Raw genomic sequence first — 27,792 nt, 5'->3', positions numbered from 1 at the left:
AATACATGACTGCATGCAATATTACTACATTATTACTGTATTAATGAGTAAGAGTGTCCTTAGAAAGTGTCTGGGAAGCATTTAGTACCGTATATAATCTCATACACAGAAGTTTTAAAACTGTATCCAATATTCGCGGTTTTTCGCTATTCGCGGGGGGTAAAGAACGTAACCTCCGCGAATAGCGAGGGAATACTGTATATCTATTATTACATATGGTAAAATATATATTGACTAAAGCAGGTTATCTAAATTACGTTGACCATGAAATTCTATAAAATACAGGAATAATATTAATATCAGAAAATAAAACTGATAAGAATGGACTTTTCTTCATCATGGATAGAAAGGCTTCTTTTTCAATGCGCTTTGGTTAGTGGAATTCTGGGATTCCATTTTAACGTTAAGTAAAATTAACAACTTCTTGTCAACCATAATGGTTATGGTTAATCAAGATACTACTGCTGCTAGATAAATAAAATTAAAAAAATATATCGATCGAAAGTAATGAAAGGCAATCTGTTATCGCACACACAATACTCAAAAATTACACTGTTGGAAAATTGTCGAGGAACCCATTGCCGTCTTTCCAAAGTATCTAAAGAAGAATTTATTTTCATATCTATGATTTCAAATATTGGAACTCATAATCATTTTTGAAGGTTTATTGTGCTATTGTGGACATTTAATCTATACATATATACTAATAGCCCTTAAAAATGAGCTGTTTCCCCAGTGGAGCAGTGGTATGTCTGCGAATTTATACTACTAGATGCCGGGTTTCTTAAAATACAACAGTTAGAACACTGTCAAAAGTCTCATTGGTCCTTACTTAATTTACATTATTTCCGTGGCCAAGCTTTACTAATGCTTTAGTTACTTCTGCACATCATTTCGTCCTATTTCATGAATATTTCTTATACTTAACAATATTATATTACATGTATTTTTCGCTCTTTGAAGTATTGAAAGTGTCTAAACGTGCCTCAAGATACCAAAATACTTCGGTATTATCAGTATAAGACTATAATAGAGCTTAACTGAAAAATCACGGTAACTAGTAAATACATTATGTTAAAACAAAGATAATACAGTAAGATATCTCCACTTTAAAATATAGTCTTTTAAATGAGTTTTTGTTTGTAGAAACTTTAAAAGATAAACAGAAAAACAAATAACATTAGACATGTCTTGAATGTTTACGAAGTGTTTATAATGAGAAACAAAGGAAGTTGTTCATTTTTATGGATGCAGGCATTTTTGTTTGTTTAGTTATCTGTAAAAAACAAAACAAAAAACAAAAACTTACAACATAGATTCACAACTAAGGAATTTTTAAAATAAGAATAGACTTGTATGGTACAATAGCATAATTTTGAGTACGTTTAATGCAGTACAATCCAATCTTTGTGCACAACTAATCAATGTTATTAACACTTGATCGCTTTCTCTGTGTTAGTAGAGGTAAACATCGATATAAAACGCATCGATAAAGCGCGATAATCAGTTAGGCGCGATGAGGTTTTAGGCCCCAAATTTTTTGGGGTTTCTACAGAGGCCGCCGCTTAATATTACCACTGCTTAATGTAATCAGCCGGTTAATGTGATCAAAAATCAAAAACCAAATCCACTTCAATCTTTTTGTATGGTTTTCACGCCGCATATTGTGATCAAACCCCGGCCTGCATGTAATAATTCCTGGCGCTGTCAACTGCAGTAAAGTACATAATCTGCCAGTCATAGGATAACTCTCAGTGCGTAGGCAAGAAGTATCAAAACTTTATTTTCATTAAAACCACAAGTCATCCTTGATCGACCGATGGATGACGAAGGATGAGTCATATACACTCATACACCAGTGACAGTGGCATGAAGTGCTGCAAACGATAGCGTCAATGTTGAAACCATATAACTTTCTAAGAAACAGCTCGCTCCCCAGAAGCTTTCAGACGAAATAGTTTCTTGGAAATCTGTGACGTCAGCTATTCCCTTTTATTCTAATATCGCCGAATAACTGAAAGGTCTTGTAACACCAGCTCGTAGGCAGAATTTCGTCGACCGAATCAATTTTGTCGTGATTGAATGGGATAGTGACCATCCGGTGGCGACAGACTGCGATTTTCATATTTTTTCAACATACAGCGTATTTATACCCATGGAGAAAAGAGGCACCAAAAGGAATGCTTACACAGTACAAGAGAAGATCCAGAAAGCAATAGAGAACCCAGCGGCAGCACCCACAGATTTTACCACTCCAGATGAAGAAGAAGATGATGACCCCATTCCAGAAAAACTCAGGAATTGCATCACCTCAACTCAGGCAGTACAGTACACAGAACAACTTCTATATTGGGCAGAACACCACAATCTAGGAATTTGCAAGATACTACAGATCCAGGACCTAATGAGAACTGCGAAGAGGATGCGGAACCAAGGAGGAAGACAACAGACACTTTTGGAGGCTTTTGAAAGAAAGAAGACTACTGAGTAACTATAAATTTGTGCATTTCAACTTGTTTTATGTGCTTACTATATTTTATTGTTATTAAATTTTTTGAAAAATGCGTTTTTGTTTCAGTACTGAATTCGTATTTTAAACTTTGCCATGACATTTTTTTATCTGGTAATTATTTGACTTCAGTTTGTACTCAGATTTTAATAATTAGTAAATAAATTATCAAAATTAATTACTATATGTATTAACTTTTAAAATTGAACTAATTTTAATCAGCATCTAATCGTAAAAACGATCACATGATTGCTCTGACGGAACTACTTTTAGAATATCAGCCCCCATCAAAGTAATGAATTCGATAAATTTCTTTAGAATTCTGCTTTTTACATTTAATTTCAGTCTTAAAATTGAGTTTAATAAATAAAAAAAAATAAAAAAAATGCCATATCATTGGTGTAAGTAGTTTTGTTTGTTTTTCTTTATTTCACTACAAAACGCGTAAATTTTGCATTATCGCTCACCCCGAGGGTCAAAAAAATATATAATCAAATCGGTATAAGGCGCAATCAGATACAACGCGGTTGAATTTTTCGGACCCCAACTAGCGCCTTATATCGATGTTTGACTGTATTTGGGTAATTATGTGGAATACCCTGGAGGGTCAGGTGCACTGGATTTCTTTCTCCATCCCGTACTTTGATGGCGTCTATAATTAAGATGTGGTATAACTTTGGGCCAGAGTATGACATCGTACTCGGCCCCGTTTTAGGGCAGTGTCCATGTATAGTTGTGAAAAAAGTGTTGTTTTTTTTTTTTTTTCTTCCTTTTTCTCCATATATATGAAATACTACTGCTAATAAAAATAATAGTTATTAGTTATCACCATTAGATTCCATCAAGGAACATCGGGCCGCAATCGCTTGCGGATTCTTCAACAGGTATTTAAAGGAGAAGGTTGTTAGCTCGCTGCACCGAGCCGTCCCTAATTTAGTGGTGTAAGACTAGAGGGAAAGCAGCTCGTCATCATCACCCACCGCCAACTCTTGGGCTACTCCTCTTGTACCAACGAATAGTGGGATTCACCTTCACATTATAACGCAACGGTCACGGTATTTGACTGCTCTGGCATTCCGGCATGTATGACTCGTAGCTTCTACGGCGAAGTGAAGCTTGTAGGCCCGCGTATCTTCTTATATCGTTTAGTACTGGTGTTGTAGCTGTGCTGCTGTCCTTGGGGACTTATTCTTCTAATCGACTGGTGTGTAGCACAGGGAAAGTTATAGCACTTAATGGGTACTCGATATATCGGTGAAAGGTACTAAAACACGTAGATCACGTAAAGCTTTTGAGCCTGAACAAGTACAACCTTACTCGTATCTCGACAAACGCATAATTCACCTTATTACACTTGACCTTGTTTGTTTGTTTCTTCTTAAATTTCGCGCAAAACTACACGAGGGCTATCTGCGCTAGCCATCCCTATCAAGTTTTCTAATCTGGTGAATAGTTTTAATGTTTATTCTTCATCTAAATAACTACCAAATCAAACATACTATTTTATGGAAGAAAAATATAGAATATTAACAGCAAAAACTTTCTTTCCATGGAAGAAAAAAGATGTCTAAAACAATGCCAAATAAAAGGATCAATGATTGTGCATTATTAGACTTTCTACTCTAACTTAATACTATATATTGGTTATCAGTTTAGTAAATCAAAGTTTGTAAACTCATTGATAAAATCCAAGTTCAGTCACACACACACACACACACACACACCAGCATCTCTGATTTGCACATAAGTAATGATATAACAACTGAATATTCACAGCATTCCTTAACATTTTTGATACACAATTTTTTCTGTAATAAAACTCAAACCAAATATTATTACATAAACATACACATCCTCACCTGATCTCTTTTATTAATGCAACCATAGACATATGGAGAATACACTGGTGTAGCAATAAAGCGGCCAAGTCCTTGACTAACATACAGCTGATAGGTATAAAAACATATGAGAAAACATTCAATTTCTAAATTTTTATAAAAATATTTCCTTCACAACTTCCAATAAATTTAAAAATATAGTGCAATGTTGGTGAAAAAATACGAAAAATTACTAAACAACTTCTATAAGCAATGAAATCATTTAACATCTGTAATCTTTCTTCTTTAAATGTCTAATGGTAAACATTGTGTTTAATGTTTTTTGAGTATGGTTACAAGAAGTTTATTAACAGAAAACTGATTTTTTTTTTTCTGAGTCAAACAGAGCCAACATAACTTAGAAGAGTTTTACGTGATGCTAGTTGGACTGTCTGACAAATTGCTGTGGACTTGAAATGCTTCCCAAACACTGTCAAGAACACTCTAGATTGTGAGATCAAGACAAGTGAGATAGAAAATAGGAAAGGAAGAGGAAGAACACCTAAACTCAATAATACTGATGTGAGGTATCTTTGTTTATTCAGCCTTCAGGACAGAAGATAGACTGTCACCAATCTTAAGCATGAGACAAACAACCATGTACCAAATGACAGAAAAGTATTCAGATCTGCAGTATCAAGGAAACTCTTTGAGGATAAAATATAAGACATATAGCAATTTTTTTTAACAAAAACAATTACTCTTGTGTACAAATAAATGCAGCAACAAAAGCCAAATTACCTTGAATGAGTTCAAAGTTGTTGTTTTTTAATTTGCAGTGGCAAAATAATATTGTTTTTCATAAATATAAATAACATTGAAAGTTCTTGGTGCTATTTAACATGTTATTTATGTCAACTCTTTTTGAAATTGTTTTCACACATTTAACAATACACATTTCACACACATTAGTATGAAGTCCATAAACCTGAAAAAATATATTACCCTCATTTTATATATTTTAATGCATGTGTATGATATAGTAACTTAAATAAATGAGAATCTTAAGTTAAAAACAAAATTTATACTATGAAGTAAACATAATTCACAAATGCAAAAATTTGAGTTTTCTAAAAGATTAAGAAAACAACATTTTGTTCAAATGCCTTAATATTTATTTCAAAGAATGCCAAGTAAAGGTAATATGTAAAAATTTTCTGTTTGGATGCTAACTGCGATGTAATGCTAAAAACTTTCATACACAGGTGTCTGAAAAACACGTTAGTATTTTGATATATTTTCAAGTTTATAAAAAAAACATGACAACAAAAAATTAGGGCTAAAATGATATACTACTTATGAAATAAAAAGAGTTCCTAGCAGTTTTTGAAGTAAGATGTAATGTCTTGTACAGTTGATCGATAATTTTAAAACAAGATGAAGATAAATACATTACCTCCCCTTCAACAACCACAATTCGCACTTGTGAAATTACATATACAGGTACCCTATGACATTTCATCCATTCAAAAATGTTAAAGTGAACATTATAATGGTGGGTTTTAGCCGAGATAGTGCAAGTTTGATTTCGATTCCATATGACAATATCTGCATCAGATCCAGTTTGGATTCTTTCCTAAAAAGAAATTTTTGTTAAGAAACAGAATTGAAAAATGCAATAAAATCATTATTGCTTTTGTTATTTAACTATAAACCTTTATAATTTTGAGATCACAGACCAATCAGTTTAACCCTAACATAATTGACTGATACTACAATTGTGCCTTATTATATATGTATATAATGTATCTGTATTTATAACTCATATTTCCTGTCCTTTGTTTCAATTCAATTTTTTTCAAGTTGCTTAGTTACTTGTACTACTTTTCATACAAAATTTATTTAATGGATATTCTAAACAGCAGCTATAATGGTTTTAAATAACAAAGCTTTCAAGTACTGTAACATTGAAATATCTAAACAACAGAAAATTTAATAACATTTTTTTAAACTTTGTAGTATTTTGATGAAACAACAAATTACTGAAGTGAAACAAATGAGTTACAATTTTGTTAAGATGTTCATATTTATGTATTATACCACTTAATACATTGTTAAAAGATAATTATGTGAGATTATTTCCCACTTTTAGCTTCATACACCATATCCATATGGATGTTGTAAAAGTGACGTCATTTTATCATTTGTGATATTGTGTCCTCTTCACTGTCTATATCTCCTTCATCCATGATTTTTTATAATCTACAAGTGTTCATGTTCATTCTTACAAATTTGACAAAGTTTAATGTTTTTAAGTGAAAAATAAATTAATATATAACAAAAATCTATGAAAATGCTCAATAAATCCTTTCAAAATGTTTTAGTAGCATATAACTATTCCTTCCACTCAAATTCATAAATCAGCAACTCATTTCACAGATAACACAATGACCTACACTTACCTTAGTGGCTTTATCCATAAAAAGCTATATCTCTAAGATAACTCTTTATATCACAGTAACATAATATTTGAGCTGGAAAAGACATTTCATTATCCACTAACAATATTTGTACAGCCATGAAGTACACATCATTAAAATTTGAGACGACTGCTACTTCTCTCTGGTTTCATGTGTGATTGTACAGGAGTACAGCTAACTTTTAAATACATCTACATACCATATTCATACTTCCTCCAAATATAGTCAGGTATGGGAGACAGCTCTTGGTGTTCTAAAGAAGGTTTATCAAAACTTCACTGTTATTTGGTTGAGTTCAGTTTCAAGAAATGATAAGACTACATAAAGTTTTCTACATTATACATCTTACATCTGTGGTGTAGATAATGTGGGACATTACCATGTTTCGTTCAGTGTATCACTGTTTTCATGAAACCCAAATATGTTCATATGAGGCAGAAGACTACATGGATTCATATGTCCATATAGAGTTTTGACTCCAGTTGAAATGTTTATGAAATCTACAACTTACATTCTCAGTTGCGATAAGCTGCTTCATTGGTTGCAGTACATTTATAAAGTCCAGCAGCATTGATCACTCTGAATACTTCTGATATATGTTCTTGACTGTTCATTCTTATGAAAAAGTCATGGTTAACATATATAAAGGCTTGATATGCTGTCTTGTTTTATAAGATGTTTAAAATTAAAGTTTGCATGAAGAGGTGTTAGTTTTAGATGACTGAACCAACATTTCAAATTAGCACCTCCAATGATATTTCATTAAATTTCTTTTTAAAAATCAGTGATCTTTCTACTTGTAACATCTTACTTCTAAACAGTGAAACTGTTATAGCTACTGTCTATAAGAAATCATACATAATCAGCTTATCAATACATCTACATTCAGCAGGTATTAATTCCATGCAAGTTAAGGGTTGCTCTTACACTTTTATATATTACATAGTATAATACTAAACTCAAAGTCCCAATAGCACAAATAAACTGACTTAAATCTCCTTGTTGTAATTACTCTAGAATAGTACACACAAGTCTTTAATATTTTGTATAGAATTGTGATTGAAAAACAAATAGTTAAAAAGTAAAAGAAACTGGTGATGACACAATATTAATTTTTCTTTACAAAACATTAATTTAACATAAATATGAACATGTCTGTATGCAAGACAAATTGATATTTCTATAATATTAACTCAAAATTCAATTCTTGCCTTAATACGTAAATTAAGCGATTGTATAAAAACAAAACACAGTTAGATATTCTGGTAGAAAAAAAAGAAGATCTAACACTTAATCATCTAGTATTTCTCTGATTTGTTCAAGTTCAAATCTGCACCAACAAATAACTGATGCTGAGGTCACTGCAACTATAAAAATGTTATCAATATAAGCTCAGAAGTTTATTAGTAAGTTACACTCAGGAAATATATCAGAAAGTAACAAATCTCCAAACTGTATCATAATCATAAATTTGTTATATGTTGAAATACATAAGCATCTATAAATATCATAAAAGTTGATAGAAAGATCTAAATGTTTTTGTCAAAAATAAAACTTGGATACATGAAAACTTCAATGCAATATCAAACCAGATTTAATATAAAATAATTTAATTTACTAACCTTGTGAGGATAAATATTAAAAATTCTGGCAGCATTTGTACTTGTGACAGCAATAAATATACAGGGGCCAACTTGCCTGTCACCTGAATAAAAGAGAAGTATCTGGTATTTTTAAATTTTTTATTAAAACATGACATAATTCAGTTTTTTTTTACCCATTAATAAAAAAGTTCTATTTTATCCACTGTCATGGTCAGTAACCTATATGATCATCTAAATCTAATTGTCAATCAATACAGACAAATATTTTAAACAATGTTTTCTTATATGCATATCAAATACACTTTTTAATGTGTTTATTATTAAACACTAAGCAATATCTGTACTACGCAAACAGTGGATGCCAAAAACATAATAATCTTTCAGACTTCACACTGAATCACTGGAAAACTTTGATCAACCACTAGTTACTAATTCCTAATGAGATGTTTTCCCCTCTACAGTTTGGTTATTAATCTGCTGTCATCTTTAGAGGGACCATTTTGATGCTGATTTTCCAATATTTAATGATGGTTCTTGATCAATAGAGATGTTGATACACTATCCACTTATCCAAAAGCTTTGCCACTAGGACTTAAGTAAACTAATTTTTTTGAAGGCTTTCAAGAATGGTACCAAAGCTTTGTTGACTTTAATGGCAGGTGTTAGCAGTTATGTAAAAGTTCATTTTCTTTCTATATTCATGTGTCATTCACATTTTAGTATTAATTTGATTCATCATATTGTATAGTCTTCTTTATTGGCATAATAAGTTAACTATTGGAGATAAAATGGTCTTGGAAATTTGTGCATCTAATGTCCTTTTATGAATTCTAATTTCTGTTTAACCTTTGATTCTTCAATATATTACAAACTACATTCACAAGTGAAGATGTAAATGATATTTAAGTGATATGGTTTTACTAACTGTAATCTACCATATTGTTGCTTCTGTTGTGATGACATTTTTAACATATCTTCTGTATGTTTAAAGACACCCCCTGGCACAGGAGAATGTGGTTATGCATTTAATTATCTTTCTGCTTATCTTTGGTGTTGGTTTTCTTTATTTTTGTCTCTATTAAGTGTTCTGAGTGTTTATTATCAAGTAAGGTTGCAGTAATTTTTGCTTACCACTTCTTAGATCTTCAGTTTTATTAAACTTGTTCATTCTGATAACTAGTCAGTTTATGACACTTGTATTTTTGTTTTTGGGGGGGTTTGATTTATAGTTGAAAATTTTACCAATATTCATGAGTCTTCTGTGATGCAGCTTGGTTTGGTTTCAATTTCATACAATGATACTCGAGGGCTATCTATGATAACCATCCCTAATTCAGCAGTATTAGACTAGTGGGAAGGCAGCTAGTCATCACTACCCACTGTCAACTCTTTGGCTCCTCTTTTACCAATGAATAGTGGAACTGATCATCAAATTATAATGCCCCCCATGGCTGAAAGGGTGAGCATATTTGGTGCAATGAGGATTCGAACCTGAGAACCTCAGATTTCGAGTCGAACATCTTAACCTACCTGGCCATCCTGGGCCTATGGAACTTGGTAACAATTATCATGTCTAGGATAGGGAGTTTGTTTTCTTCTGTGAATTGTATCTCATGATATCCATTCAGTTAGTACATGAATAATCAATGTAGATATTATATTTAGAATCAACCTGTTGGGCTTCATGTGGTTATTTCGAAGGAATTGACTTAAAATGTTCAAAACAGATGTAGCAAAGCCTTGTTGTTGGTAGTACATACCTTGGTGTTGGAAGTAGGTTTTCTTGATATTTAAGGATGTAAATTCTACTATAATGGAGTTATAATTTGGGTTCATTCCTTAATAAGTCTAAAATTTTCAACTGGTTGGCAGAATATTTATAGCATGTCAGTGGTTGGTAGGTGAATAAAGAAGTTGGATAGATCAAACTCGTCATTGTATCTTGTGAGGTTATCATGGATGTATTTATAATTTCTACAAAGTTTAATGAGTTTATAACATGTGAGAATATTTTAGTTACTTGTAAAATAAAATATTATGATATCTAACTAAGGGGAGAATTTGGTGAATTTATGCAAAAGTTTATTTTGAATAATTAAATTATGGAATGAAGGGTATCCATGCTTGTGAATTTTATGTTGACCACAAACATGTAGGGTGGTTATGTGTAGTAATTTGTTAAGTTATTTGACTGTTTCTGTTCGATGTTTCTTGAATATTTCATTAAAATGCAAGAGAAAACTAGCTAGTAACAGTATCTAATTTTTAAAAAATACACATTAGTAACTAAATAACAATTACAACCAGGCTACTATACAACAATTGATATCCAATTACTACAAACGTAAGTAAATATACTTTGTTTACTCAAATATAACTTTTATTGTTTCTGAATTAATGAGACAAAGATATCTACAAAAGTCTCAACAGCATATTTTATGTTTTACACACCAACAAACAGGCACACTACCAATATTACATCAAAGACAATCCACAAAATTTCACAAAATTTTTGGAATAATGTATAATAAAAACATTTATTTTGTGGATTCATGACAACAAGAAACCCACTTGAAATATCTCAGAACAGCTGGCAAGGGTATTAAGCATTCATAAGCAGAGAACAATGTTTTGGCCTTCCTAGGTCATCTTCAGGTGAAAAAGAGAGGTTGCTACTGTATGTGTGAAAGGCACATCTTAGGGAGTATAAAAGATATGGGTTTGTAGGGGGCATTGCAGTTGGATGTTAGGTTATTAATTAGTATAGGTATAAAAAGGTGTCCTTTATATTGTTAATACAGTATTACAATAGGCAATATAGTTTTATTCATTCACTAATGGTCTTCAAACTTTGCAAGATAAATTTATTACCATCAAAAGTTATCTCATATAAAATTAATATTGTTTTTCCTAATTTCTGTGCTAACTTTAAAATTAGACTACTTGAACAATCTAATAAGATACTAGGATTTTTGATTTTGGTAAAAGAACTCATTTACTATGTAAATAAAGTTGATGGTATTCATTTCCCTTGAGCAACTAAAAAGCATCCGAGTTATACTGTCTTGTTATACTTATATAACACTTAAGACCCCGACACTGTCATATATCAGAGTTGCTATATTCCACTTAATCTATTAAGTGTTTTGGAATATGTAATCATTATCATATTAATTTTTAAAAGCATTACAAGAAAGTATTATTTTTCTTTAGAAATAGCTTTTTATACATGTATAAAATATTGCATACTTCTGTAAAGTTCTTCATATATATAACAAGGTGGAATCCTCAATAATCATAGAATTTGAAATTCTTTTCTAAAATTTAAAGTCAATTAATCGACAACTTTTTTTTTTTTTCCATTAGCTGTATTTTTGTGCATCAGTGATTACCAACAAGTGGGAAGCTCATATACCTGATTTAATCTTATTTCTCATCAGGATCTTTCCCTGCCTAACTTTAAATATAAATTAACCAGTATTAGAGCTAATTAATCTATGAAACCTTGAGCATTGTCGAAGATGTTAATCTAATGGATTTGACCTTCCGATAAGACCATAATTAGATCTCAAAACAGTCAAAAAATGAGAGCTCTGAACTTGTAGATTTTACTTCAGAAATTCAGAGCTTTTTACAAGCTGCTATTCCATGGCTAAAATAGAAAATCTAATTGTATCACGAGTACCATAACAGCCTACCCTGTTTAGACAAGCAAGCATTAGTCATGTTATTACAGAAATAGTATGCCAGTGCTATAAGCACATTTCTATAATTGTTTATCTGGATCTCTCATCCTCCATGCTGGAACCAACAGGGTGCTTCATATTGATTTATACAAGTATATTATTTTTTATCATAAATTTCGTGCATGAAAATGAATCATAAATGCAATGCAACAGCACTGTTTCACATTTTGAAAGAAAAGATTTATTCACTGTTGCAACATACTTTTCCAGACTTGTAATATTTAAGGAGTTTCTAAATTTTAAGTCATTTTAAATTCACTAGTTAGTAACCTAAGTTAGTTTTAATATGTGAATAATAATGTAGCATTGTGCAAATGCATTGTCTGGTATTGAACAGTGGATCACCAGTTTTTTGGTTATATTTTATTTATTTACTTTATATTATTAAGTTATGAGTTAAAAAGGTTTCCAAAAGGATATTAACTCATGAATTGAAAATGATACGTACCACACATTTTTTCCCTCACCACAGACATTCTGTCTTCAACACCATTCATACCATATAGGATCTTGGTAAAATCATTGGCACCCATAGTATTTAATTGCATTTAAGAAAATATTAATATAGCAACATTCACGAGATGAATTTGCCAAAATTTGCTTTGAGCAAGTTCTTGAAATTATGACATCGCACCCTCAGCAAAAATGCAAAAACTCCCATAAGTTCATCAATCAGGATGACAACACAACGTATTGTTCCAAAAATCCCCATAAAAACAATGTACATTGCAAGCACTAATCACCAACAACTTACAATAAGTTTATGTTAATTAAATATATTTGTTCAAATTACAGATTTAACACAGCTTTCAAAGATAAACCTCAGACAGAGTTGTCACATCCTACCTGTACAATATTACTCTTCACTGGGAAGTCAAAACAGAACTTATTGTTTACATCTAGCAGAATACAGTAAAACAGTTCTGGTAATATTGGTTTCAAACATCGACATTTCTCATTTTTTCAAATATGAAAAAACTGAATTCATCTTTTCTGTTTATCATTTCCAACTTTGGGACAGAAAAATTCAAACTAATTAACTGAATAGTAAAATATTTTAGGAAAGATATATATTTTGTGTAAACTCAGTATCACATGTTGTTTTGAGAAAACTACTAAATACAACACCATAATAATACTGTTGGAGAAACTCTCTATACAGTGCAATACCTTATATTCACGTTGATCTCCATGACAGCCCTCTATTTAGTCTATTAGGACACGCAAGGTATGGGGCTAAATGTAAAATTCTTTGGTATCTAACTTTGTAGTTGGTGTTTTTTCATTGTCATTAATTTATTTTTGAAATGCATCTTCAACTGAGCCTAAGTGTCAATACCATGTACGACTTGCTACGAAGTAAATATATTAATAATTAAAGGTGTATACAGCTTCCTTAGTGCTAAACATTTATACAGTTGTATTTGTATATTAGTATATGAGAAGTTTGAGGTTGTAATTTGAATGTGGATATTAATTGGTCGGTAAAACGGTCACACTACAATTTTTACCTCCAATTATCGATGCTTATGAGTTCTTTTTGGAAACTAAAATACAAGAAATTTCAATCACCACCTTCCTAGTGAATCAGCGGTATGTTTGAAGGCTTTTAATGATGAAAACTGGGTTTCGATATCCTTATTAGGCACAGCACACATAGCCTATTGTGCAACTTTGTGCTTAAATGCAAATAAATCTTTAGTTTCGCTGAGACAGAATTTGTATTTGATGTGGGATTATCGAATATCCGAAACTAAAACATAGTTTCATTTCAATACATACATTAAATTTCAAAATCATAACAATCAGTAATATAATTAATTATACCTGGAACACAGTCACGCCCTTTCCGTGTTTTCGTCGTTATAATTGCTCAACATGAAACACAAATGGTGTTTGTTTTGTAATACAAGCAGCAGATTCTACATACGAGTTCGTTTTTAATTTCTTTTACCTTTTCTATCTCTTTGCATGTCTTAAAGTAGGGTGTATATTTAGAAAATAGCGTACATATACAGCACAAAAATTTGTTTTGACAACACAAAGAAAAAATATTCAAATTTTAATAAGTAAGGAATACTTTCTGTTGTGAATAACCGTGTGGTAACACCCAAATAGCGTTAGGGATATTAAGTATCTTTAGTTGTTCACCAAGAATGTCGATGTCTATCCGAAGTGATTGAAACCATCATTTAACCAACAATGTCTTGTATCCAACTTCGCACTTCTCTGTCGACAGCTGTTAGTGCCATTTGCTCATACTAGTAAATTAAGGTAGGGATAATTCACCCCATTGAACCACATGTTGTAAATTATTTAACATTCTGCACTGTGTAAAATTGGATGTATGTCCGGTATAAAGCAATGATGGTAGAGAATATAATGCTTCACAACTTATAAAATGGGAAGAGATTAGGTTTTGTTTTTGTATAATGATTACGATTTGGAATACTGCAGTAAAAATCAATAAAACACAAATGTGGAAGGTGCACACCTCTTTTGTTTATGGAAATCCTAATGTATTGGTTTACTGTAGGTGATATGGGAAAGGTATTACTTGGGAAACGTGCTACTTGCCCAGTCCACCATTACACGTTTACATATACCAGAGCTTTTAGTGGTTTATCTACTTTCAACAACGAATATGAATGTTGTTTTCTGATTTATTAATAAAAGTGTTTATACCCATACCAGCTGTTATGAGATACAAATATTCTGTTTTGTGGTTTTCTTTGTAAATTTGAGTTTAGCCAAACCATTTACAATTAATATAATATAACAAACTAAACACTTGATAGAAATGAATCTTTAAAACACAAAACACGATGTACGTATCTACGTGGAACTGAACGATCACTTTCTACATGGTCAGAGAATAAGTTAACAGATATCCTTCTCTTAAAATGTTTTCATATCAATTGATTCACACTGAAAAAACAAGTCCAACTGATATGAATAGTTGAGAGCAATCGTTTATCGGTAAAGAAACTTTCAAATTTAAACAACACAAACGAAGTATCTTGTCTCCATGTGTGGTGTACATGTGAATCAGTTTGAAAAAAAACAACATAAAACATTTGTTAACTTTTACATCAAGAAGACAGATAATACATGAGAAGAACAGTAAAATTTTCTTATTGTCGGTTTTCCTAAAGGAAATCTTGGACAGATCTTTCCTGTTTACTAACATACCAAAGGTGTGGATCAGAATTTTCGTAGCTGGTGCAGCAATGATGCTAAATTATCTCCTACCTTACATCTTTGATTGCATTAAAGCAGGTGACATCTAACCAAATCTCTTGTAAAAGCACGTACTGCTATCTGGCTGGATACGTTCTCTCATCTTGATTGTTCAAAACTAAAAGTTCCAGAGGAGAAAAGTTGTCTCTGAGACTGTCCTTTACAAGATGAGTTGAATGAAGTGCAGATCCATTCAGTATTAATTACAGATATAAATATCTTTTCTTCCTGCTAAATTTTACTTTACATAGGTGGTAGTCCTGTACTTAGTTCGTTGCTTCTTTCCATTATATTTGCACATTTTCAATTGACTGACACATTTGATAGTAGGGAATAGGTTCAGAAGCTTATCGAGTCTCCAACCTTGAACTTGCCGATTCGTTCATAATTAAAACACTTCAGGCTAAATGCGTTCCTTCACAATATTCTAACAAAGAAATACTCTCTATAACCATTTAATTTCGGTCACTCTAAGAGTTGTTTTTATTCTGGTTGGTAGACTTAAAAACATAATTGATTTGTCGCATAATATTCTGTCACATGAAATACGTTTCAACATTATTTCAACCTTTAACCTATTTTACTACCAAGATAATCATATGTCTACGCTGAAAATGTTATCAAAACATGTCAATACAACAATACTCTTAAATAAATCTCTGTGCAGGTAATAAATAAATATTGATACTAACCTTTGTAATATGTCAGATGTAAGGTTTTCAACATTCTCAGTTTTTAGTGAAAGCATTTGTTTATCATAAGCATAAAATGCTTCACTGGAATTTCTTAAACATTGTTATTAGTTTGCTATTTTTACTGCACATCTAACGGAACTGTTTACTTAAGGATTAGGTATTGATATTAATTAATAAAGAGAAAGAAGGTGACATTTCTAACAAAGTCTACTATAATCTGTAAATTTTCATATGAAAGTCAATAATATTTAACAAGTAAAACTGTTACATCAGAACTATCCTACTAAATAAAACATCTTTTACGTAATTATTTTTTGAAAATAAAACTTACTTATTGTGTTCTTTCGACAGAGCTCCTGTCTACATGTACCTTTATTGAACATTTTAATCTAAACATTACACATTCATTTCAGTACGTACATTTATGTGTTTGTTTACCAACGAATAGTAGGATTGATCGTCATAGTAGAACACCTCCAAGGCTGAAAGGGCGATCATGTTTGGTACGACAGGGATTCGACCCCGCGACTCTCAGATTATGAGTCGAACGCTTTAACCCACCTGGCCATGCCGGTCTAATATTAAACAACAGAGAGTATTTATGGATTTCTTTGTGTCACACAGTGATTTCTTTTTATTTCGCGCATAGTTACACGAGTGATAGCAGTGTGAGATTGGAGGGAAGGAAGAAAGTCATTATCACCCACCGCCAATTCTTGGGGTACTCTTTACCAACGAATAGTAAGATTGTTCACCACATTATTTATACCCCATCGGCTGAAAGTGGAGCATGTTTGGTGTGACGGGGATATGAACACGCGATTCTCAGATTACAACTGAGCGCCCTAACCACCTGACCACATAACAACACAGTTACTTTCACCATTACTTCGTATGTGTTTCGTATTCTCAACGTTTATTACGTTTGCATCAAACACATGCTTTAGTCTTATATATTATAAACCTTGGTTACGAGATATTTTATATTTATAAGATACAAACCTCACATGAGACTGGTTAGTTTTGTACTGAAACAGTAAGTCGAACATTACAGTCAGGGATCAAAAACTGATAAGAATGAACTTTTCCTATCCCTCATTATTGAGTTTGTTCTTTTCGCACAGGTACGAAATCAGAGATTTCTTTTTATAACATTAAAAACTTGTTACTACGTTTCGTCAAATTTATAAATAAGTATCTTAAAAACAATTAGATTAACTTTACAGACTATTATTTTGTGGTTTATTTATTGCTTAGTGCAACGCAACTTTTAAAATGTTCTACTATCCTTACAGTGTATTCCATATTTTGTGGCATGATTCTTTATTTTCGATAAAAACACTGGGTTTCACAACTGACTATATACATTTTTCTAATAAACAACATAAAGCCCAAACAAAAATCTGAAAACGCTGCACAAATGAAAGGGATACCCATGGTACAAGTAATATATAATGTGGAATAAAAATATACCCTAAGTTTTGGAGGTGAATGCGGAAATGCGACCCACATGGCGGTGGGGACACACCATCAATCAGTCTTAATCTCCTTTCACCAATTTAACATGACGAAATTCATACAAATAAATAATAACAATAAACTTATCAACATTGAATAATATTAAAATAAATTAAAATTCGGATAACAAAATATGGGTGCTATATTACTCTTGACTGCCTGCAGACAGATGTGGGAAGGTGACTTCTGTCCAAAGTAAAGAAGAAGAAAAAAAAGCACTAAATAAATAAATATAAATATCCTCATGTATCGTTGTTTTTCAATGAATTGTTTAAGAATAACCCTACATCCGAATCTTAGTTATTTTATAATATTATTTTGGTAAAGTTGTTTTTGTAGAAGATATGTATTTGTCTTATTTTAAACACAAGCTTGCACACTGACTTACCTGCATTACGTTAATCGAAAGAAGTGAAGTCCGATTTGTACAAGTATAAGCCCTAAAGTGTACTGCTGAGCCACCAATATAATGCACAGGACAAAAGAAAAACGTCCTTAGTGCAAGTAACAATACTGGGATACAGTGAATTCTTCTCGCAACTATTTTTCACGATATTGGTTGAATGTATCGTGTTACTTATACTATTCATAAGGCTGTATGGGAGCATATTTTGATTCTTATTTAAATTAATATGCAGAGACTTTCAGAGGTTTATTGATACAAAATTTTGTCAGAATTTTGAAATAGTGTGTAGTTGAGTTCACCAATGGTACAGAATTACGCTTACTGTTTTAGAACTCTAAAAATCATGCTTCAACTTGGCGCGGTGGACACAATAAATTTGAGTCCGCTGATTGACGAATGTTCCACTGGAGGGCACTAAAGAATGATTTTATATAATTTGTAATTTAGTTAAATTATTGAAAAATAATTTTCATTTATAATAATTCTACAGGCACAGGAAAAGAGAAGAGAACACTTTATTATTTTGTAGGGTTGTTAGACGTACGAAAAGCTTGATCTTAATGGAGTTCAATCAAATTGGACCTTTGTAACTAATGAAATAATTTAGGGCCATTGCATTTTGTTATTCACATTAATGATTTTTGGCAAATAAATTTTAATTATAATTAGTCTAGGATTGTGTATTTGAGCTTATCGTTTCAATTTTTTGTCTCAGATTTTTTTACTTCTAGTGGTGATTTTAAACATATCTCGTTAAGCTAAAGTTTGAATATTCTTTCAACATTTCCATCAATATTTATAGTTAAGCGTAAAAATGAATTTGGTTTAAATTTGGATATTTTTTATTGATTTTAGATCTCACGTTAGTGCACAGTTTTTAACAATTATAACTCTTGTTCCAGCTTTTAAATGTAAGGTGTATTATAATAAAAAAACTAAGTAAAAATATCAATATATCTATTATTAAATGTGGTAAAATATATATTGAATGAAAAAGTATCTGTAAATGAAGTTGACCATGAAATTCTATAAAAACAGGATCAATATTGATATCAGAAAATAAAACTGATACGAATGGACCTTTCTTCATCAGGGACAGAAAGGCTTCTTTCTCAACGCGCTTTGGTTACTGGAATTATGGGATTCCATTTTAACGCTAAGTAAAATTAATAATATCTTGTCAACCATAATTTTTATGGTTAATCAAGATACTACTGATGCTAGATAAATAAAATTAAAAAAATATATCGATTGAAATTAAAGAAAGGCAATCTGTTATTCCAGACACGAAACTCAAAAATTACACTATTATATTGGACTTATAATCATCCTTTTGAAGGTTTATTGTGCTATTTTGGACATATATACTAATAGTCTTTAAAAATAAGCTATTCCCCCAGTGGCGCAGTAGTGTGTAAACGGACTTATTGTACTAGATGCCAGGTTCCGTACAATACAATTGTTAGAAGACTGTCAAAGGTCTCATTGGTTCTTACTTAACTTACATTCTTTCCGTGACCAAGCTTTACTAATGCTTTAGTTACTTCTGCACATCATTTCGTCCTATTTCATGAATGTTTCCTGTACGTAACGATATTTTATTACATGCATTTCTCGCTCCTTGAAGTATTGAATTTAATTAAACGTGCCTGAAGATACCATGATACTTCAATATTATCAGTATAGGTCTATAATAGAGATTGACAGAAAAATCATGGTAAATAGTAATTACATTATGTTAAAACATAGATAATACTGTAAGATATCTCTACTTTAAAATACAGTGTTTTAAATGGGTATTTGTTAGTAGAAACTTTAAAAGATAAACTGAAAACCAAATAACAGTTGATTTGTCTTGAATGTTTACGAAGTGTTTATAATAAGAAATAAAGAAATTTGACATTTATATGGATGCAGGCATTTTTGTTTGTCTAATTATTTGTAAAAAACATAAAAACTTGCCCCACCTTTTATAGACGTACAGACTTGGGTATTACTGGATTACAACATAGATTCAGAGCTAAGGACTCCTAAAAATAAGAACAGACTTGTATGGTACACTAACATAATTTTGAGTACGTTTAACGTAGTACAATCCATTCTTTGTACACAGCTATTCAATTTTATTACACTTGACCTTGTTTGTTTGTTTCTTTTCTAATTTCGCGCAAAACTACACGAGGGCTATCGAATTAATAACTTGTTTTGATGCTTGGTTTTTGGGTGAAGATGGACAATGAACTATTGGACAGATGTCCAATAGAAAAAACCGAACCCCGAATTTTAGTGTTGTTAGTTTGAAAATTTACTTCTGACACACTAAGATACCTGAAGGCTTATAACGCCAAAAACTGGGTTTTGATACTCGTGGTGGGCAGAGCACATATAGCCCTTTGTGTAGCTTACTAAAAAAAACTGCTGAATACAAAAAACTGTGAAGTTCGTTTTTATTCTGCGAAATATGAAAAACGATATAAGAAAGTAACTGCTTATTTAATATTTTAGTATTTCAAATATTGTAGTCGCTGATCGGAAACGACAAATTAAGAACACCGAAAACAGTATATTTTAGTGTATAAGATTTGCGTATTATTTTTTGTGCTAATATCAGGCTGTTATTTGATGTTTTATTGGAATAAGTAGTCTCATAAAGTGTCATATTTTTAACTATATGCTGCGTACTTAGCTTTACATGGATAATTAAGTGCCATAGTGTACGTAGGATTCGTTACGCTCAAGAATAATGTTAAAAACAAAACCTCTGTGTTATATTTAATCATGTTTATAAACTCTTCTCATCCAATTTTTTAGTTTGTGTCTAATAATTCTATAGACAGTTTTATTTGTTACAAATGTTTGTGTCGTCTTGTCATTCTTCTTCATTGTAATTTCAACACTTACAAATTTTTAATTTTAGCATTAGTGTTGTGTTTGAGAAACTATCTATTAATTACCAGACCTATATGGTATAACTTATTACATTGTTTTAGTTCCGTAGGGAGAACTTAAGTGTGATTATTAGGTTTGGGTGTTTTCAATTTCGAGCAAAACAACTCGAGGACTATCTGTGCTAGCCGTCCTTAATTTAGCAGTGTTAGACTAGAGGAAAGGCACCTAATCATCACCACCAACAAGACTTGGGCAACTCTTTTACCAACGAATAGTAGGATTGACCAAGACGTTTTAACGCCACCACGGTTAAAAGGGCAAGCATGTTTGGTGTGATGGGAATTCGAACCCGAACCCCTGAATTACGAGTTGAATGCCTTAACCACCTGGCCATGCCGGGCTTATGTGATTTTTAGGACTAATAGATATGGCTAAATTTCTTTGTACACACTTTTGTCTTCCTTTCCAAGAGGACGATGTGTTATAAAATGGGCATTACGATTATAGCTGCTTGGAAGACAAGCTCTTCTTTTTTATTATTTTATCACTGTGCAAGCCGAAGAAATTGTCAAAGACAATTCTATAATAATATTATACCTTGTAAAATACTTATTAAGAATCAACAATGATTTTTAAAGTTTATTATTTTCATGAGAACAATATCAAAGAACAAAATAGAAAATACTTTTATTAGCTTATACATTAGCAATCCCCAGTTTATAAGTGATAAATTATAAGTAAGACACTTTTTCACTACCATCCACCATCATTCCTTGGACTTCTCTTTACCAATCAATAGTGAGATTGTTGGTCACATTACAACGCTACCATGAATTAAAGAGCATGAAAGCTTGGTAAAGAGATTCAAACTCGCGACCAGGAACCTACATTTCAAGAGCTTTATGCACCAGGACGGAAAGAAAAGGAGGCTAGAAATTAATGATGTATTATGAACTATTAATATTATACATCTAACATTCAAGAGATAATTTCATTAATGTATCGACATTGTATATAATAGGTAAACAGAATATGACGTGTTTGTTGACTACTTTGAAAAGCTCATGATGAGTCTCACATATTAATAAACCTTTTGAAAGATATTTCCTATATTTTTCATTGTACCATCACTGATAGATTTACAAGTTTTTACCTAACGTTTACACATTACCTTGGAAGCGTAATGTATTTATTTATAATTTTAACCAAATTTGTTTTTTACTTGATTGGTATTTTATGCATGCAATGAGCTAAACGACCAGACAAAGACCTGTAAGGCTCAAGGTTCAAGTGTGATAATCAGAACACTGATATTTAACAAGTAGCTATGATATTTGCAATACAGGTTCTACAACAAGTTCTGGAAGTTTCATACACAGTATTTAAATGAATACGGGTAAAAAAAAACAAGAAATAAGACAAGTCAACAAATTAAACAATATATTTACAAGAGTGCTAATGTCTTTATTATCGGTTGGGTTTTTTCCCGATCATAAAAAAAATAAAACGTTCGCGCAGTTTAAGGGTAGAATTACAAAATAATGTACTACTGTGTCTGACGTTAGTCCATGGGGTAATGATGACGTATCTCACCATCTTTTTGTTACTTACGTCAACAAGTAACCCAAATAATACACACCAAGGAGGAAGCTCTCGACTTGTACCAACTTGTATAAGTGTTTCTGTCACCCCTTCAGACCGGATTATGTTGCTCAGAGAGCAGACACATACTCACAGGGTCAAACTGGTGTAATCTTGTAGGGAATAGCAATAGTCCTATATAAACTTCACGTAAGTAATAAGATTAATGCATGTTTACGAAACTTTGCGATCCGGATAACAGGGATATCGGTATTTATGCTCAAAACAGCTCCATAAAACTATAGAATATTTGTCTGAATATAGCTACAGATATACCGTATATTAATTATTGAAAATGAAATTATTCGTCACTAATTTAAACTGCTTTCCAAAGGTAAGGAAACTATTCACTGATGTTTTTGCATAAGGTGGGGTTGATTATCATTCTCTCAATACATCCCTATTTCACTTGCAAAGCATATTTAGCATCATCCTATCTCTAGCATGAATCATTCGAATCATCAGTCTGATGCTTAAACCAGAAGGCAATGCCGGAACCTTATAACAAGAAGTAAAGACAATTTATTTATTACCATGTTTATTATTCAATATGATATAACTCTCATTTACCTAGATAACACGTTTGATCAAAGTAAATAACATAGCTTTGTGGTAAACTTCAATAACTGACATACTAGCCAAAGATACCCAGGTCACTTCCCGTCAGTTGCTTATCAAACAAATTATTCAGTCTTCTAGATTGCTTTATTTCGACACCGTACTCCAAAGAGTAATCATTAATGTTCAGATCTTTTAAGTTCATTTACTTATAATAATAAAACAACCAAGTACGCCTAGGTCCATTAACTTCTTTAATTTGAAAGAGTAGTTATAAACATCTAAGTTCCCTTGCCTATTTACTTTCATAAAATGTCAAATAGACTTAAGTCCTTTAACGTAGTTACTTTGATAAAGCAGCCAATGACGCCGAGGCTGTTAAACTTATTTACACTAATAGAGCAGTCAGATATGCTTAGATCTCTTAATCTTTCACAGAATACTTAGAGAAACAGAGGTCTCTTAGATTATTTACTTTGGTAAAGAAATCAAAGATATTTAAATCTTTTAGCCTCTTTATTTAGATAGAAAAGTCATTGTCACTTCGATTTGTTAACCTATTTACTTATATGTTAACCAATTATAAAACTGCCAAAGAAGATGAGGTGCCTCAATATATGTACTTTGGTAGAGCAGCCAGAGACACCTAGATCCCATAAAACCACTTCATAATAATTATTAAAAATTGTGCACGTTGGGAGCTTTGTAAATGTAGAAATGTGGGTTGTTTATTTCTGCATTGAAGTTATTTTTATACCTAAATATGAAGGGTACTTGTCTTTCCAAACTGCATGCAGATAGCGAGAAGCGGTTGGAGATGAAAAGTTGTAGGTTCAAACCCTCAACCCCAAACCTTAACTAATTCTCGCAGCTACTGGCTAGTCTGACATTTGCATTCGGGGCCTTATTTGATAAACGGGTTAATACAACGCATTTTGAAGCTATGACAACAGACATTGTGATTACGAAGTCTGTTAAAGAAAACAATTTTTGGTTTTTAGTCTTATTATGAAAGTCTTTATTTCTTTAACTTCATTATTGTTATATAGAGTTAATTAAATTGTTTAATTGCAACTGATATATTTTATAGTTATAAAATTATCGATTAATTTATATATATATATATTGTTACTCTGATACTTTACGTGGAGTAGAAAGATACACTAATTGTAAGTCTTATTCACTGAGGCCACTTCTCTCAACTAATATCCCATTCTAATATTCTGTGGCAGCTCATAAGAAATCAAACATGTCTCTTCAAAGGCTTTTAAGAAATAAATGATTTTTTGTTGTATTGATATCAATCATTTGTTTATTTTAAGCAAAAAATTCTAGAAAACTATCAAGTATTTTTAAAAAAGGTAAAGATACTTTGATCACTCATCGACTTGTGATTTTATAGCGTGTACTACAGAGAACCTGGGCCTCTTGACTATTTTTAACTGTATATTTTCTAAGTGCTTGGGACAGAAAAAGCTAAAAAACCTTTCCATTAAGTTGAAAAATATTTTGAGGCTGCTTGCACAGTTATTGGGCTCAGTTGAATCCTAATGCTGAAAGAATTGTAGGAAATTTTGTGATTATTTTGTGTCTATCTGGATATGAAGAATTAAAGAGTAAGTTCTGTTAACTGAGTAAAGTAAGATTATTTTTATTTATTTGGACGTTATTTCAGAGTTTACTTACTTTGAACAATAGGCTTTCCTGCCACGACAGTTGTTACTAAAGTTTTGACAGCTGTAAATCTTGCAAGACCAATGACTTACATTCATGTATAAACAAACTAAGGCACCTAATATAACTTTCTCTTTTAGTGTACTCTGTTTTTAGGGTTCTCACAGAGTAACAAGTTTCCCTTGTGAATGTTAAACCAAGAAATATTTAAATTTATTTGCTCGCTGGTAATATAGTTTTTTATTATTTGTCAATTCCACCAACAATACGTCTATCCTTAGTAGTATTGCACGGATTGATAAACGTACATTCGTTCTCAATCAAGTTCCGCCACCGTTCATTTTTGTCCTTGTACGTAATATGATGTTTTTATAAAGTGCAAATATATCGTATTTATCGTTGTACGTTTATTTTAATAGCTAGGTGTGTTTCAGTTTGGTACATGTGTCCAATATTGTTGGATGTGTATTGTGTAAGTCCTGCCCATTCTCTAAATTTGTGGAACATTCTTGAAAGTAAGAATAAAAAATATTTACGTTATTCAAGGTTCTAGAATCTTGCGTGATTCGTATTACAGCAGCTAGCTGAAAGACAGAATAGAATATTGTTGGTGAACTACAGCTATTAAACTACAAGCCTAGGAGGCTATAACTGTGATTAACGCTTGTTAATCAAAAAAACAACAGCAATTTGAATAGAAACAATTATTAATTTCAGACATTAGTATTTCTACAAGGAAATTAAAAGCCTTTATCAGTAAAAGTCAGCGTCGTGAGGCCAGCCAAGCGAACATTAACGAGATGAGGAAATGAATCGTCGATAAAATATTCAGTTCTATACCCGATATAAAACTCACTATTGTTATTAAGTTTGTAAAACTCGTGTATATAATTCTATATTCGTAATAACTATTTCTAATAACCGTTATTATAAATTGTATATTGTTGTTTGTTTTTTTTAGTTTGTGCATTAAAATAGTTTTGTGTTAAAAAAGAAAACTGTGTATATCAATCTTGTTTACAAATACATACTAACATACATTTAATAATACTAGCATTTAATTCACTTCTAAATTTAAATAAAATTTCCTGTTATTTGAAATAGTAATATGTAGCATTAATAACATAATAAATCGGAGACTCGTACGAAATAAATTATAATGTGTGACATTATCAACCTGCTCTCTTTATTATTTGTATGAACCTTGCAAGTATAAAATTTTCATAGAAATGTGCAGCTGGGAAATAAGTACAAGATTTCATCTATCTGAAAATACATTACAATAAGAAAGTTACATTCTTTTTACCTGTGTCAAATGTATGTTATAAAACTCGTCACGAGGAAATTCAAACTGTAAACCTTATACATATATTACTTAGCCTATGCAATCGTAAAGTGTAGAAGGAGCTTGTATGTCTTAAAATGACTCAGAGAGACAATACAGGCATACTTTACTACGACATTACTTGAGATATTTATCACTGTAATATTCCACGCATGCTCCAAGTTTCTATATTATCAGGTATCTCGATCGTAGTAGTATACAAACCTGACATGAGACTGGTTAGTGTTGCACAGAAAAAGTAAGTCACACATTGGACATTACATTTTATCTCCATAAAACTGATGAGAATTAATTATATCTACCCTTAGTTGTTGAGTTACAGCGTTTTATAACATTAAATACTTATCACAAAGTTTTCTCAAGATTCCACATAACTTTTAGAAGACTTATAGTAACGTTTAGAGTTACCGTTGTTTGGCTTATTTATTGTTTAGTATTATACAAGTTTTTTTATTATCTAATTCGGACTTTACAGTGTATTACAAGTCTGTGTTTGATATTTTATTTTAGAAAAAAATACTGTTATTTTTCAGAGATTGGCTATATATAATATATCTAATGAAAAACATCTTAGGTTTAAAACAAATGTGTGTGGCCAAATAATGTGTGAGCGTACATTTTAAAGGAATAACATCAAAATCCGTGCCCAAACTACTAACTGAACTTACAGCATCGATAATAATTTTATATCAACTATTTACTCATCAGTTAACCAGGACGCATCTTTTGTTCAACTTGGGGCATGATCGCAAGTAAAACAAAACGCGTGGCTCAGGTAAATAAAGATGTAGGCTTTATCAGAATATCTTTTTATGAGGTTTCCAGAAAGGTGCTGATATCCATGCTGATAAATGAGAGAGTAGTCAACATTATTAACGTTACATATTTCACACCAGAAAGGTTTGTTAGGACGCTGAATAGTATCAGTTTTATTGGTGTTCTCAGAACAAATGAGTAACAAGTAAAATAAACTAATGACACAAAGAAGTCAGTGTTACATAACCACACAGATCAGTACCTTCATTGAAATTACGTACAGTAACTACGAATAAGCAGACTTACTAAAGTTCTGTAGAAGTGCACCAAATGCTCGTTATTATTACATTTTTTGTGTTATCTTTTTTTCAAGAAAACAACCAGATAGCCTTTGAGTGTGGTTTCAGATACATTACTCTTCTAAGCTCCTCTCAGATATGTTACTTTCCTCTAATTCAACATTTGGTGATTTTCACTTTACTTCACTTAAAAATCACACCATTTCACGTATTTCAGCAGCTACAAACCGTCTTTGTCTGTAATCAAAGTATGTGATTACATACTTATATCGTGATATAAGTACGTACCTGCTGGCTAAAATCTTAAGTTAAATCTTAACCAATACGCATTTTTCGTTGTTAGACTCAACCAGTTAGTTGAGTAGAGCTTATAAAGATGAAAATGAGAAAAGGGAAAATAAAAATAAAAACCTTTTAGCATTTAAAAGGGAAAATGCGAACACTATTAAATTAGCCTAAATACTAGCTGGTCAAAACTTTGAGACCGCGCCAAAAATAAGTTTTAAAAAGGGTAAGAAATACCCAACAAGAGGTTTCAGTGGTGAGTTGCACAGCCGTCAATGCGAGTAACTGCAAACATTCGCTTTGGTATGGTCGATATAAGCGTTTGCAGAA

The 27,792-nt window shown here is 31.6% G+C and overlaps 1 protein-coding gene and 1 long non-coding RNA gene across 18 annotated transcripts in view; one reads left to right on the top strand and one right to left on the bottom strand.

Annotated features, from left to right (window-relative positions):
- The first annotated feature begins 1,415 nt into the window (after window positions 1-1,415).
- On the top strand, window positions 1,416-7,587 carry LOC143223209 (uncharacterized). 2 transcript variants are annotated; one of them, XM_076450826.1, is made up of 2 exons: window positions 1,416-2,487; window positions 4,733-5,133. In XM_076450826.1, exons 1-2 carry the CDS (start codon window positions 2,156-2,158, stop codon window positions 4,746-4,748), a joined length of 348 nt encoding a protein of 115 aa, XP_076306941.1. In that variant the 5' UTR covers window positions 1,416-2,155; the 3' UTR covers window positions 4,749-5,133. The 2 variants fall into 2 exon arrangements, with proteins under 2 accessions (XP_076306941.1, XP_076306940.1); XM_076450825.1 differs by having other exon boundaries at window positions 1,426-2,487; window positions 4,725-7,587.
- Window positions 5,827-27,792, bottom strand: part of LOC143223210 (uncharacterized) — a 59,650-nt gene continuing 37,684 nt past the window's right edge. The window contains exons 1-4 of one of the 16 annotated variants that reach the window (XR_013012744.1): window positions 13,984-14,050; window positions 8,429-8,511; window positions 7,006-7,059; window positions 5,828-5,962 (exon numbers count right to left, since the gene is read on the bottom strand). This is a non-coding gene — a long non-coding RNA (uncharacterized LOC143223210). The other 15 variants (XR_013012746.1, XR_013012741.1, XR_013012740.1 and 12 more) reach the window with 15 other exon arrangements.

Source organism: Tachypleus tridentatus, chromosome 8 (genome assembly GCF_004210375.1).
Source record: "Tachypleus tridentatus isolate NWPU-2018 chromosome 8, ASM421037v1, whole genome shotgun sequence".
Lineage (NCBI taxonomy): Eukaryota > Metazoa > Arthropoda > Merostomata > Xiphosura > Limulidae > Tachypleus > Tachypleus tridentatus.
This window is presented reverse-complemented; position numbering and strand designations above follow the sequence as displayed.

What these genes read in the sequence shown, in the direction of transcription:
- LOC143223209 (XM_076450825.1), top strand. Translation starts at nt 2,156, where the DNA reads ATGGAGAAAAGAGGCACCAAAAGGAATGCTTACACAGTACAAGAGAAG.